This window comes from Mesoplodon mirus (assembly GCF_964341445.2).
Source record: "Mesoplodon mirus genome assembly, chromosome: 3".
Taxonomy (NCBI): Eukaryota; Metazoa; Chordata; class Mammalia; order Artiodactyla; family Ziphiidae; genus Mesoplodon; species Mesoplodon mirus.
Genome location: NC_138978.1, coordinates 78,637,582 through 78,652,864, shown reverse-complemented (window position 1 = coordinate 78,652,864; position 15,283 = coordinate 78,637,582). Strand labels below are relative to the sequence as shown.

Genomic DNA, 15,283 nt, shown 5'->3' with positions numbered 1-15,283 from the left:
TATAATTACTAGGCTTATCCTCATAGTCAGGATCCCCCTCAGCAGATTAAAAAGAGAGCAAAGGGGGCTTCCCTGGTGGCGCAGTGGTTGAGAGTCTGCCTGCCGATGCAGGGGACGCGGGCTCGTGCCCCGGTCCAGGAAGATCCCACATGCCGTGGAGCGGCTGGGCCCGTGAGCCATGGCCGCTGAGCCTGCGCGTCTGGAGCCTGTGCTCCGCAACAGGAGAGGCCACAACAGGGAGAGGCTGGCATACCGCAGAAAAAAAAAAAAAAAAGAGAGAGAGCAGGGGAAGAGGATAAATAGATAATTTTTTTTCTTTTTCCATGGCTGAAAGTGTGAACCTGAGGAAAATATAGGACCCCGACCCCCTGGACTGGGGCTTAACCAGCTCTCAGATGAATAGTGGGTCTCACAATTTAATGTGCATCAGGGTTGTTAAAAAGACAGGTTCCTAGACCCCCCACCCTAGAATCTGCAGAATCAGTAAGCACCCTGGTCACTGAACTCACTTGGAGAAACACAGCTCTGGATCATTCATACCCCTTCAGCCACATCAGTCATCCGATAACGAGATGATCATTAACTGCTTCTGAATTCAGCCCTGGGTCTACCACCAAAAACAGTAACATCATGTTTATTGAGTGCTTCCCCTGTGCCAGGCACTGTGCCAGGCACGCTGTATGCACTATCTTATTCATTCTTTACAGCAGCCCTGTGAGGGTGCTATTATTACTCCAATTTTACAGAGGAATAATCCCGAGGGGATGCCACTTGACTGAAATCACACTTGGAGCAGTAACTTGGCGGAACTGGGGCTGGAACCCAACTCTGTGTGGTTCCAGCACTCTTAATTAACCCCTGTACCAAAGTACATCCTACAGAAGCATGGTAGATTGTTTTTAGGCAGTGTATTTTCAAGTGATTTTGACTTTTTTTTTTTAAATGTTCTTTGTTTTATCATCAGAGGAAAAAATCTGTGGACTGTTAATTTGAAGGTTTGACACATGCTTTCTTTCTACTCGTGTCAAAAGATGCTCTAAAATTCACACACCTGTAATTTAAAAGCAGTTTGACCTGAAATCCTTCACTTAAATTGTACTTTGTCAAGTTTTTCCAATGGTCTTATTTAGGAAAGGAACATTATGGCTGAGAGGGTTTTGAAGCGTGGAGAGAGAGTCATACTCAGCCTGTAAGCACTTTCACCAACTTTCATATATCACTTAATCTAGCAATGACAAGGGCAGAGTAAAGGCCTTTCTAGTAACAACCACATTTCTGACACATCTTTGGCTTTGAGGTTTGAGCATAGAGCTAGTGGTTAACCAATGCTGCTAGCTCTCTGGGTATCACTGTAGGCATGTGTGTGGTCTTGGTTCCATGCATATCTTGGGGTTCAATGGGTGAAAAGCCTAAACTTACAAGCTAAATGAATCCTCTGTCCCAGGTGGAGGGGGTGGGCCTGGGGGCCATGGAAGACAGAGGCAGAAACATAAGCCTTCTTCTCTACTTTTCCTTGATTCCTCCTGCAGGTTTATGAAAAGCTGAAGGACCATATGCTGATCCCCGTGAGCCATTCTGAACTGGAAAAGGTGGACGGGCTGCTGACCTGCTGCTCGATATTAATTAACAAGAAAGTAGACTCCTGAGTCACAGTCCCTCCCTTGTAGCCGGCAATACTGCACTTGTAAGGCCGATAACTGTACCCATTCCTACCGTTTTCACTGACAATCTTTTATGCCACTGTGCTACGAACTCTGGTTTACAATTCTAAATTTAATTGCTTTGTTCTGCACCTCCCCCAGCCCCTCCCCTTGAGGTGGTACCTAAACTGTGGATTTGCTCAATGAATTAAGCAATCTAAAAAATATAGAGCTAATGAATTATTGAAATGTGATTAATAATTGTAAGGAAACACTCATTTTAGTGTTTGTATTATCAGTGTGAAAATCGTTTATCTGCCAATATAAACCGAAGAATGTCTTCTTGATCAGTCATCTAAGCTCTATTTTCTTTCTGTATATCATTAATTATCTTTGGCTCCTATGAAATTCCCTGGTCTGTGGATCCTCCTCCTTTCCCTCTTTGTTTCCTTCTGAAGTATGAAAACTTTCCCAGTCACAGTCACCTTGACCTTGGGTAGAATCCGGGGTCTTGCCTTCTACACATCTTCCTGCAGGTCGACCCTGTCAGCCAGCAGTCTTTCTGCCTCACCGCTACATCTTCTGCCGCCACCACCACTTTCCCCCAGAGGGTCAAACAGGCCTCTCAGCAGAACCGTGACCAAAATCAGAGCGGCTGTTTTGGGGAGAGTTCACTGCACAGAGGCACATCCCAGTGGGGTTTGCCCCAGAGATCTAAATTCTAGAAGTAGGGCACCACACCTAGGAAGGTGAATTCAGCACCAGATGGTTGCTAGGGGATTGCAGATCAAGAAGCTTGGACACACCCCGTGAGTACAACACTTTAGGAAGTCTTTAAGTCACATTCCATGAATTTTTGCTTTATTCCTGGCCATATACAGACCTTGGGGAATAGACTTATTTTTTTCTTTCAATTTACTTTCATTTCCCCCCATTGTGACTCACCCTGTTTCCAGGCTTCTACCCCTTAATCTACAGAGTTTATTTTTTTGCTGATCTACAGAGTTATTTCTTTCAAAAGAGACATTACGTCTAAAAATGATTATTGATGGTCTAGTGCAAGCCAGATGGAGCATGTTCAGGAAGTGATAGGCTTGGTGCTTGAAATCAGCTGCAGACAATGGATAATTCTACTTTGAAATATCCATGAATATTTACTGTGGAATTCAATTAAACTTCTCTCCTCTGTAGCCTTCCAATTACACATCCTTAAACTGACACGAATCTCATAACAAAGAACAATGCCGCAGTGAAGGGAGAGATGGTTGTCTTTTACTTAAATGAAAGAATCAGTCTTTTAGCAGACCAGGGAAATGGTACTTTCCAAGGAATGGTGACTGATCCAGGCATGTTATCAAACTTCCCAGTCATCTCCACCTTTCCTGTATTGCCTATGGCTAAGATTAAGATTCAGGGAGTTGAAGGAATGCTACTTCAAGTCTTGCTAGGCTCACCTAACGTGCTTGTAATCAGACATTCCTCATGTTTGGTGACCAAGAGAGAATACCTTCATTCATTTCATCTCCCCCTGAACAAATGGAAGTGAGAAACCTCTGAGCAAACCAAGATAACCTTAACTACTATTTTTTTCATTTATTCAATCATTTTATGTCGGACTTAGAAGACGTTCCTTCTCCTCCTTCTTTTTCTTTTTGCTTGACTTTAATTTTCATATCACATTCAAATGTCTAATTTCGTGCATCCTATGACTTAAACGTATCTTGGTCACTGTCATATTTCCAACTGTCTCATCATGGGTGAATAATATGTTTTTACCACAGAGAAAATGAATGTTACCCACACGCCCAAGTTAATAAAGAAAAATTGTCCTCAGTAGTTATGGTTGCCCTTTGGGGTTAAATCCGGCCCTATGCTGGCAAAAGCAGAAATCCTCCCTCAAAAACAACCACAGGAAAACTCACTCAATCAGCCACTTCAGTCTTAATAGTACAGCTAACTGGCATATAATTTCCAATATCTTTATTTCTAGCTTTCCAAACTAAAGAACTGTTCTCTATTATGTTTAGTAAATTGCAAGTGAATCAATTTTTCTTTTGAACCATTTGTTCTACAGAAGGCTGTTTTCACTTTTCCTTTTCTTTGCGTCTTTCCATCTTTCCTTCTCTTTGTCTCAAGAAATCACTTAGAATCTATGTGCCTCTTCTACAGAATCTTATTCTGCACTGCTACATCACCTACAAGGCTGGCTTCTTTGGACTTTCTCTGTGATATGATGATGTGAAAACCTAAAATATTTGCAGCATAGTAGTATTATTTCTTTGGTGTACTCATCAGCATCATGTTATCTTTGAAGAGGAAAGACAACCCGCTACCCTGTTACATAGGTTCCCCTCTTGTCCATTGTGATTTATAAGGAAAAGCTAACAGAAACTGCTTTTTGACATTATAAAGACATTAGAAATTGTATTTAAGTAAATAAAAGTTGAGTCAGAATCACTTGGTCAGTAAGGTTCAACTTACTAAGGACAATATAGAGAAAGTACATGATTTAGCATTATTTCTTCAACTGTGATGAATTGCTTTAGAAATCAGCAGGCAGATCTCTCTACTGTGTATTGATTGCTCTTTTAAGCTACTGTGAACAGGTTACTAAGGCCATCTCTTCATCTCGAAGGGGGGAAATAGTCTGTGGATGAACAATGTGACTTATTTAGAGCTGCATGTTAGTCTTCATAATTATTTACTCCTTTACATTCTACAGAACCCAGACATGATTTCCACATGGTGTTAGATTCGTGCATTTTATCGTACTGACCATCCTGTTACAGCCAGTGTACGGTTATCCACTCTGTGTGCCAAAACCAGTAATGCCTTTCACGGCCCTTTAGTCCAGAGAAATTCTGCACTGATTTTAGTCTCTTGCTGTACTGATCATACAAGTATACCAATCACGATGGAATAAAGTGTGAGTTGTACTGTGATCAATAGCCTATGTCTCTTTTTTGCAACAGAAAGTGCTGTGGTGAATGAATTCACCATTTCTTTGCTACCAGAGATGGGAAGTTTTTTTTTTTTCTCTTGTCCTATAAGCTATGGAATTAGAAATACTTAACTGTAAGTCAACTGCTATCAAAAGCTTGGATTAAAATGATAATCAAAGGATACTTCATACTTCTGGTGCTCTAAAAGTATGCATATTATCCACGTGTGGTCAGGAGATCTTGATTTCACATATGTTCCTCCTCAAAAAGGCTTCCCTTGTTCCTTTGACTCCTGTCGTCAGCACATTATAATATGGCTCAGTTATGGAGACAGTTGAAAGATTTTTTCCTGTGTTCATGCAAGAGTTTGGTTTTTGTTTTTGTTTATTTTATAGTAAGAGTTTTTTAGGAAATATGAAGGTTTTTTTAATAAGACTTTTTATTTCCAACAATTTTTTTCAAACTGAAAGTAGCTTCATTGTTCTCTTTTTCTGACTGTAAAAATAATAACCGCTCACTGCAAAAATAAAAATCAAACCTTACCCCAAAAAACATAAAAACAAAAGTAAAGGAAAAAATTACCCCAAATTTTATCACCTACAGACAGCTACTATTAGCGTCTTGGAGAATATCCTCACATCTGGGACTAGATACAGATATAAATATGGAATGATAGTACATAATCATGCTGTTCCATAGCCTGCTTCCTTCACTTAGCAATATATTGTGGCCATCTCTCCATGTCAATAAATATAGATCTACATCATCAACTTTAACAGCCCTGAATAATTCACAATAAGTTTTGTCACAGCAGCTCTTTCTAATTTATGTGGAATGTTCTATCACAGATGTTTGGTGTGCCCACATTTCTAGTAGCTGGGGGTCTTTAGGCTATCAAACATGTTCTGCTTATAAGCTCTCACACACCCCGAGGGTTAGCTCAATCCGTAGTCCTCTTACCATAACTGAAGGGTACATGCAAAAGCCCATCAGAAGCACAAACCAGTACTAAAATCCCTTGGAGAGGTCATTGATTTAGTCACACCGCTCAGCTGACGATGCGTCAGTTAGTTCTCCATTATTTAGGCTGCCATTAACGTGGACAATGAAACTAAAAACTGCCAACTGCAAACCTGCTCTGGGCCGCCACAGGAAATGGAACCTTTCACCCACATGCCAGAGTTCAGTGCTACTCTTAGAGGAGAGAGGGAGACACTTTTTTTTTTTCTTTTTTGCGGTACGCGGGCCTCTCACTGCTGTGGCCTCTCCCGTTGCGGAGCACAGGCTCCAGACGTGCAGGCTCAGTGGCCATGGCTCACGGGCCCAGCCGCTCCGCGGCATGTGGGATCTTCCCGGACCGGGGCACGAACCTGCGTCCCCTGCATCGGCAGGCCGACTCTCAACCACTGCGCCACCAGGGAAGCCCGGGAGACACTTTTTTAAAGCAAGAGTTAGCAGGGCTCCCCTGACTGGTCCCCCCAGCCTTGCAGAGAGTGGAGGAAGGTAAGAATGAGCAAAATCCCCTCTCACGACAAGCTGCAGATTCTGGAAATGGGAATTTGCTGAATGAAGAATGCTGGTCAACAATCATTTTAGACACATGAGCACATGTTTAGCAAGTTCCCACACTCTGCCAGGCTCCTGGGTGCAGCTCCTGTCTTTCGAGAGCTGACAATCTGGGAAGGGCAGGGAAGGAAGACCACACAAGCGCCCCGATGATCATAACACAAAAGAAGGTAAGGGAGGAACCAAAAAGAATGGTGCTGTGGTGGTTCCCAAGCAGGGGAGATCAGACAGAGGGCTCAGGGTTTAATCTGGGCTTGGAAGGTCAGCTCTGGCTTCAAGAAGCCAGGATAGAGGTCTGGGGAACAGCAAGACAAAGGCATGGAGGTGGGAGAGCACAGTGTACACTTCAGAAGCACCTACTGTGTGCCCGTTAACCCGCCTAGGCCCTCAGGATACAATGGTGATTGTCCTTGCTTTCCTGGAATTTACATCCAAGTAGGAAGACAGACATTAAACAAGTTACAGCAAGCATGATAAACATTATGAAAGGAGAATGGGGTTCTCAGAGCACGTGGTAGAGGCAAGCAAGTGGATTTGTTTGGCTGAAACATGAGACAAATATAAGAGCACAGTGAGACAATGTAGTTTGGAATGTCAAGGGCCTTGGGTATTTGGATAGAATTTGGCAGTCTGTGAGTGTCCCCTGAAGACTTTTGGGTCAGGGAGCCATACTAATGGAGCTTGATATGGCAGCATTGCATAGGATGAATGGGAACTGAGACTGGTGTTCTTCTAAACTTAATCTCCCCAAACTTAATTAATCATTTAAACATCTCGTCTCATCACCAAAATGGAACCTGAGAGCTCGGCAATTAACTCTATATTTTCTCTCCTGAAAAACAGATTAATAACACCTTTCCCTCCCAACTACAAAGGGATATTTTCAACGCAAATGAGATAAAAAGACTAAAAGGTTCTTTGGAAGAAAGGTATAATGTAAATATCATTATCATCATCATTATCCTCATTAACTCCTATCACAGCAAGTCTGGAGCCCATCAAAATGTCATCTTCTATTTGAAACATCAATCACCTACTCCAGAAATAACTCAGGATTTTCATAACTAATGCCTGTAAGCTGGCCTGACAGCTTCCATGGTGAATTCACAGGTTTCCTTGGTACCCAACAAGGCTGCTCCAAAGATGTACCTGCCTTAGGGAACTGTTGGCAAATCTGAATGGCCTTCATCTCCCTTCCCCCTCCAAACACTCATTTTTAACTCAGTGAAAGCAGGACCACTTATAGCAGAAGATAACGGGAGTTATCAGGCTTTTAGGAGAACGTGTAAGTGCCAAGTATGTTAGTCACTATAAATAAATAAAAGATTCAAACCAGTCTGCCCTCTAACCACTTGGTAAAATATAGCCTGGACTGGCTTGTGACATGAATGCTTAAAAGCAGTGATGGGTCCCTAGGTCTCAGGAAGCCCCCTCTATTTATAAATAGAAAGTTTAGTCATTTGGCTATGAATAACAAGAAAGAGCTTGGGTGAATTAACACAAGCGTCTGAAGGTAGTTTGCTTTTCCTGTGCTTAAACTTTTTAAAATAATTTTTTTTTAAGTTCCTGCTCATGGACAAGGACTCTTATTGATTAGACAGGGCTTTGAGTCAGAACTCAGACGACAACTGCTCAAAAATTAAACTAGGAGGGCTTCCCTGGTGGCGCAGTGGCTAAGAGTCTGCCTGCCGACGCAGGGGACACGGGTGCGTGCCCCTGTCTGGGAGGATCCCACATGCCGCGGAGCGGCTGGGGCCATGAGCCATGGCCACTGAGCCTGCGCGTCTGGAGCCTGTGCTCCACAACGGGAGAGGCCACAACAGTGAGAGGCCCGCGTACCCCCCCCAAAAAAAAAGAAAAGAAAAAAAATTAAACTAGGAGAACATGTGCTATGTGTTGAAATTTCCCATATCCCATCAGGGTACAAGACTGCATATTTCAGACTTTGCATATTTCACACTAACGCAGGAAAAGTTCAGGAACCAAACAAGTTCTCATTCCAAGCAGCAGTCGAGCTATGTAGAAATGTTAGGTCTTCTACCTCTGGAAAGAGCTTGCGGAATAAACAGAGTCATGGTCATGGATCCAACAGAGACTTAAAATTCCAGGGCAGGATATGAACAAAGTCATCTGTTTTGTTTACATGGGTCTCAGATGAGCATATGAGGTTCCCCTAGGATTAACATTAGGACAGCAACATGGGGCTTGCTTGCTCTCTAGGTTTAATAATAACTGAGGGAGGGGCCTCCCTGGTGGCGCAGTGGTTGAGAGTCCGCCTGCCGATGCAGGGGATACGGGTTCGTGCCCTGGTCTGGGAGGATCCCATATGCCGCGGAGCGGCTGGGCCCGTGAGCCATGGCCGCTGCGCCTGCGCGTCCAGAGCCTGTGCTCCGCAACGGGGGAGGCCACAAGAGTGAGAGGCCCGCATACCGCAAAAAAAAAAAAAAAAAAAAAAAAAAAGAATAATAACTGAGGGAGACAGAAGGAACACTATTACCATGGCAAGGTGGTAACAAAGAGTCTATCTGATAAGAAATAGAATTCACCCCCACTTGGATCAAATTGAAGAGATTCTAATGAATGTCTGTTTCAAAGGTATGGATACTTAACGGACAAACAAGGGATGGTGGGTGAGACACCCAGAAACAAGCTGTCAGCATCACGCCTAGGCCCAACAGGACAAGGACAGGAAATCATACCACTGGATCTGGGACAGAGAAGGAAGGGCCACGGCTCTGGCCAGAGACCAGGTTCCAGAGCCTCTCTTCTCACTGTCTGACCTGCTGTTGCTCCCCATCGATTGAACACAATGGCAAGATGGTTAGTGAGGGGTCCCGGGGATGCCCCTGCAGGGGCCAGCACAGAGCTTGCACAGAGGGGTAGAAAGAGGATCTGGAAAGGGTAGAAGATGATCAGCACAATGCCACTATGAAAATGCGCTCTCAGCCCTTCAGAGAGTCGTCACCAACTCTGTCTCTCAAGGTTGGCATTTAAATCCTATGTCTTAGCAAATTCCTCAGGCATATGCCAGTTCTGTGGTCTGGTTCTCCCTCTTTCAGTATCAGAAAATGATTGGAGCAGAATCAACAGCAGAACATGAGTCTGCACAGCCTGAAGGTGAGAGAACATCACATTCCAGACCCGTGAGTCCTGGACCTCTTTAGTAAGCACTATGTTAGTTCTAAAATAAGCACAGTGGCTTGGGCACCTGGTGTCCAAAAACAGCCAGTTGCCTTTTTACTGCATGCCCATGACCTGCTGGTGACATAAAGTTGCTTAGGATTCCAAAGAACCTATTTTCTGTGTTTCCCCTTTTGTTTATACCTACAGCCAGCCTTGCTGGGCACAAGCTGTTTTGGTTTTACATGGTTATGTTGCTCATGGGGATAATATTCAGTCTAAACTAATAGTAGTGAGTTCCACATTTTGGGGGGTGTTCAAGTGGAGACTAAAGGACCACATCCAAGATTGGTTGTAGAGATTGCTCTATCCAGTAAAATCTAATGTAAATAACATCCAACATCCTTCACTACCCTGGAATTCTATGATTAGGTATTTGTACTGTTCTGATCCTGAGTGACTTTCTTTTCCGCTCTGATCCCCACTCCCCCAGTCTCCCCAATAGATGGACATTGTCCTCATCTATTAAATAACAGTAATTACAGTTCCACTTCCAGCATGACAGCATGAGGAGATAGATCTGCAAAACTGAGAAGATTGTTTTTTTAAAAGAAACATTTAGAGTCTCTGGAAATGGTCATAAGTGTATACATCAAATGAAGACATTTAGTCAAGAAAAGCTGCTAAACCTGGTAAGATCAGTGAGACTCTGTGGTATTTGAACCTGCACATGTCCTCCTCCCCTCCCAGCTCAGTGACATTAGTCCTCCACTCCAGAATACAGGACCCTCTCTCCGTGCAGCACACGGAGGGGTGAAACATCAGTGTTGCTCATCTTGCCCTCAGCTACCTGTTGCTGACACTGATTTCTGGACAAGTGCAGCTGGGAGATGGGGACTCCCCTCTTTCTCCCAGCCCTACTAGTGGGACAGAGGCTCTACCCTGAGCACTGCACCAAGGAGAATACTGGGGCCCCGAACCCCTTGCCCCAGGGTAGGGGTTCCAGCCAGGAGAGGGAATTCAATAAGACTCGAGGCTATTGCCCCCCACCTAGCACAGAGCAACTAAAGCAAAGAGGTCACTCAGAGAGGAGCACACCATTGTCTCTACCCCCAGCTGTAGAACCTTCCCTCAAAAATTTTGCCCAGGGGAAGAAGCAGGCCATAGAACAAAGAGTTCCAAATTGAGAAACTGGTCTAAGGATGCTCTCAAAAATAGCAGAGTTAGTAGTGAAATGCAACTGGGAGGAGATCGGTAGATTCCTTGGAGGTGTAGGCATCCAGATTGGAAAGGAAGAAGGAAAATTGTCTCTATTCACAGATGACATGATTTTGTATATAGAAAAATCCTAAGGGATCCACTAAAAAATGATTAGAATTAATAAATGAGTCCATCAAGGTTTTAGCATACAAGATCAATATAAAAAATCAATTGCATTTCTATATACTTGCAATAAACAATCCAAAAATGAAACTAAGAAAAACAATTTCATTTACAATAGCATCAGAAAGAATAAAATACTAGGAATAAATTTAATAAAAGAAGTTCAAACCTTATACTCTGAAAATTATAAAACATTGTTGAAAGAAATTAGAGCTAAATAAATGGGAAAATCTATCATGTTTATTTATTAGAAGATAATATTGTCAAGATGACAATACTCCCCAAAATGATCTACAGGTTCAATGCAATAGCTATTAGAATCCTAGCTGACTTCTTTGTAGAAATTGGCAAGCTGATTCTAAAATTCATATGGAATTTCAAGAAGCCCCAAATAGTCAAAACAATACTGAAATGAAAAACAAATTTGGAGGACTCAGACTTCCCAATTTCAAACTTTGAAAGCAAGAGTAATCAAGATAGTGTGGTACTGGCATAAGGATAGACACATAGATCAATGGAATAGAATTGAGAGTCCAGAAATAAACCCATGTGTCTATGGTCAACTTTTTCAACAAGAGGGTCCAAACTATTCAAGAGGGGAAAGAATAGACTTCTCAACAAATGTTCCTGGGACAGTCGTATACCCACATGCGAAAGAATGAAGTTAGACCCTTTCCTTACACCATATACAAAAACTAATTCAAAATGGCTCAAATGCCTAAGTGTAAGAGCAAAAAGTATAATATAAAACTCTTAGAAGAAAACATAGGAGTAAATCTTCATGATCTTGGCTTTGACAATGGATTCTTAGATACGACACCAAAAGCACAAGCAACAAAAGAAAAAAGATAAATACACTTCTCAAAATTAAAAACTTTTGTGCTTCAAAGGACACTATCAAGAAAGTTAAAAGAAAACTCATCAAATGAGAGAAAATATATCATATATCTGATAAGGTATTTTATCTAGACTATCTAAAGAACTCTTACCACTCAATAATAAAAAATACAAATAACCCAATTTTAAAATGAACAAAGGATCTAAAAAGACATTTCTCCAGAGAAGATATACAAATGACCAGTGAATACATGAAAAAATGTTTGACATGGTTTGTCATCAGGGATGTGCAAATCCAAATCACAATGAGATACCACTTCACACCCATTAGAATGACAAGAATCAAAAAGTCAGATAATAACAAGTATTGGCAAGGATGTGGAGAATATGAACCTTCATACATTACTGATGGGAATATAAAGTGCAGCCACTGTGGAAAAAAATCTGTCAGTTCTTCAAATGCTTAAACATTGAGTTACCATATGAAGCAGTAATTCCACTCTTAGGTATATATACCCAAGAGAAATGAAAGCATATGTCCATACAAAAACTTGTACATGAATGTTTATAGCAGCAGTATTCAAAATAACCAAAGGGTAGCAACAGCCCAAATGTATACCAACTGATGGATGGATAAACAAAATGTGTTATCTCCATACAATAGAATAGTATAAAGCCACAAAAAAGAATGGAGTATGGATACATGCTACAACATGAATGAACCTTGAAAACATGCTAAGAAGCCAGTCACAAAAGACCACATAGTATATGATTCCATTTATACGAAATAACAGACTAGGCAAATCTGTAGAGACAGAAAGTAGATTAGTGGTTTCTTAGGGCTGGGAGTGGGGGCAGGTGGAGAGGGAGAAGAAGAGGGAGTGATAGCTACAGGACAGGGGGCTTCTTTTTGACATAATGAAAATGTTCTAAAATCGACTATGGTGATGGCTGCACATATCTGTGAATATGCCTGAAACCACTGAATTGTATACTTTAAATGGCTGAATTGTTTGGTATATGAATTATATCTCAATAAAGCTGTTTTTTTTAAATGATAGTGATAATATTCTTTGTCATCTTCATATCTCAGAGCGTGGTTAGAATTATTAAATGAGAGAATTTATATAAAATTACTTGGTAGCCTATGCAATGCTGTGCAAATGTAGCCTATTATATTCTTGAATAGGACTAATCAGCTTTTCACCAGCACCTGTCAGTACAAAACTCATAAGCTGCCATTCCTAAAACTACCTTTGCCCCCAATTAGATTTCCTTTTCTTTCATGGTTAAAATTCATTGATAGAGTCCAACCCTTGAAATAGTCCCACATAATGATTGCTTATGGAATGCTTCTTACCCTCACAGCCTTTTTAAAAGAGGAAGTAACGTTTCTTTCATATGTTTTCACAAAGCTCAACTCAAGTGTGCATAATTACTGCACATACCAAGCTCCTGGTTAGTCAGACCTGGAGTCCACGTGGGCTGTGTAACAGTTTGGCTAGCTGGTGATCGTTCCTTTCCTCTCAAATTCCCAAACCCTGAATTACATTTTGGCCACCACTGTGCTCTTTAAGCTGGGATGAACAGCAGTCTGAATAAGCAAAAGGAGATGAGAAGGAATTTGCTCAAAGTGGCAAGTTTGAGAGTAATACTGAAGGAAGCTGGTTCTCGGCCAGGTGAGCCTATGAGCGCTGCACCAACACAGAATTTTTATACGAGAGAAGGAGGGAGAAATCAATTTCCCCTTTCTGGTGGCATTTGCTTTGCTTCGCCTGTCCTGTCCCATCCTGCTGTCTAAATACCCCTTTCTTTTTTTATCCAGTTGTACAGCCTTGGACCCCAGCCCACCCTTTTTGTCTTGCAAGAAGCTGATGCCTTCATCATCTCTTTTTTTAAATTTTAAAATAGTATTTAATGAGAATAGCTTTTTTTTTTTAAGCTGTATGTGCCTGGCACGGTGCCAGGAAATGTTATGTGACTCTTTCCCTTAACCTTCACAAGTACCTGAAGAAGCAGATGACAAAACTGAAGCCCAGAGATAGTCACTGGACAAAATCACACGGCTAGTGGGTGTGGCTCTGGGATTCAAACCCCCATTCTTGTCTGGGCAGCGTGGCCTTTGCTCTTCAACACTATTCTTTGTCGATCATTGAAAACAGGTGCCCTGTTAACATTTCAAAATGATAACACATCAAAAGGCATTTTCAGAACTTAGGAAGTGTTCTTACCTCTGCTCTTCCATATTAATGCAGATCCGGGAGTGTGTGTTACCCTCTTTCCCAGAGGCATCCCTTGGCTGAGCCTCAGAAACAAAGGCGATGGGGGACATCCCTGTTAGCAGTCGGCAGTTTCTGCAGGAAAATTGTGGGGTAATAGCGCCCTCACGTGGTCATTCGCATTTTCTCATGAGGCCTTTTGGCGGGGAGAAGGGCTAAGAATGTGGCGGTCTCCGTGATACACGTGATCCCTGGGAAGCTGAGCCTTCTTAGGACCCGGCTGTGGACTTGGCTGTGGATCCGGCCTGGGCAGCTTCCGCGGCCTGGACTCTCTCACCTTGGCTGAAACCAGAAATGGAGTCAAAGTCCCTGCAGGGGTGTTTTAGATCTTTACACACTGGAATCTGGGAGGCTCTGAGCCTTCATGGCCAGGAAACTACCCCCACCTCCCACCCCAAACCCCAACCATTCCTTGACCCACGTCTGCGTGTCTGCCTTTAATCCTGTGGAACACCAGCTTTTTAGCTAATGATTTGTTCCTTTGCTGAAAAATAAAATCACCAACTCTGGGGTAGAGATCCGGGTGGCAACACTTTAATTCTTATTAATTATTCACATCTTGGTGTGAAATATGTCCATCTGACACCTACCTGGTAACAGGAGCTTTAAGAGATAGGAAAGAACCTTAGGATAATGAGATCCAGGAGTAGGTGGGGACAGCAAGAAATAGCCAATGGCGGAAGAATCAAAGAGGAGAGACAAGGGGAGGGAGAGGAGGGAAGGAGAGAACAGGGGAAGGGAGGGCAGAGGAGGAGGCTGGCCCAGACCCATGTGCAGTCTGACTCAGCCCTCATTGCCCCAGCCTTCAAAAGCATGGGGAACCCACAAGGGCATTTTTGCTCAATGCACCAGACATTTCAATGTCTCCTACTGGACTGCCATCATTGCTTGGTGTACAGTCTGAGATCTCCACAGAAACAAATTAATAGGATAAATGATGATAGATAGATAGATAGGTAGATAGATAGACAGATACTAGATAGATAGATTTACTATAAGGAATTGGCTCATACAATCATGGAGGCTGAGAAGTCCAAGATCTGCAGTTGACAAGCTGGAGGCCCCAGGGAGCCAATGGTGGTGTGGTTCCAGTCCATGTCCAAGGGCCTCAGAACCAGCAGAGCTGATGATGTAATTCCAGTCTGAGTCCAAGTCTGGAGGCAGGAGAAGACCAATGTCCCAGCTCGAAGACAACAGGCAGAGGGTCGCAATTCTTTCTTACTCAGCCTTTTATTCTATTCAGGCCCCCAACAGACTGGATGAGGCCCACCCATGTTGGGTGCTAACTCTTCCACCAATTCAAATGTGAATCTCATCCAGAAATCCCCTCACAGGCACACCCAGAAATAATGTTCAACTGATTCTCTGGGCGCCCTGTGGCCCAAATTGGCACCTAAAATGAACCATCTTGCTTGGCCATAGCTCTGGTTAGCACACTGCTTTTTGGTTGTTTGTGCCCAGACTCACCTTAGACAGTAGACACTGAGGGCAGAAACAGCCTTTCCCAACATCATAT

General features: G+C 42.7%; 1 protein-coding gene across 1 annotated transcript in view; it reads left to right on the top strand.

Annotated features, from left to right (window-relative positions):
- Window positions 1-4,582, top strand: part of DDAH1 (dimethylarginine dimethylaminohydrolase 1) — a 153,142-nt gene extending 148,560 nt beyond the window's left edge. Inside the window, exon 6 of the mRNA XM_082613119.1 lies at window positions 1,530-4,582. Within this exon, the coding sequence (XP_082469245.1) occupies window positions 1,530-1,646 (117 nt within the window). The 3' untranslated portion in view covers window positions 1,647-4,582. The remainder of the gene's footprint in view (window positions 1-1,529) is intronic.
- Window positions 4,583-15,283: the final 10,701 nt, after the last annotated feature.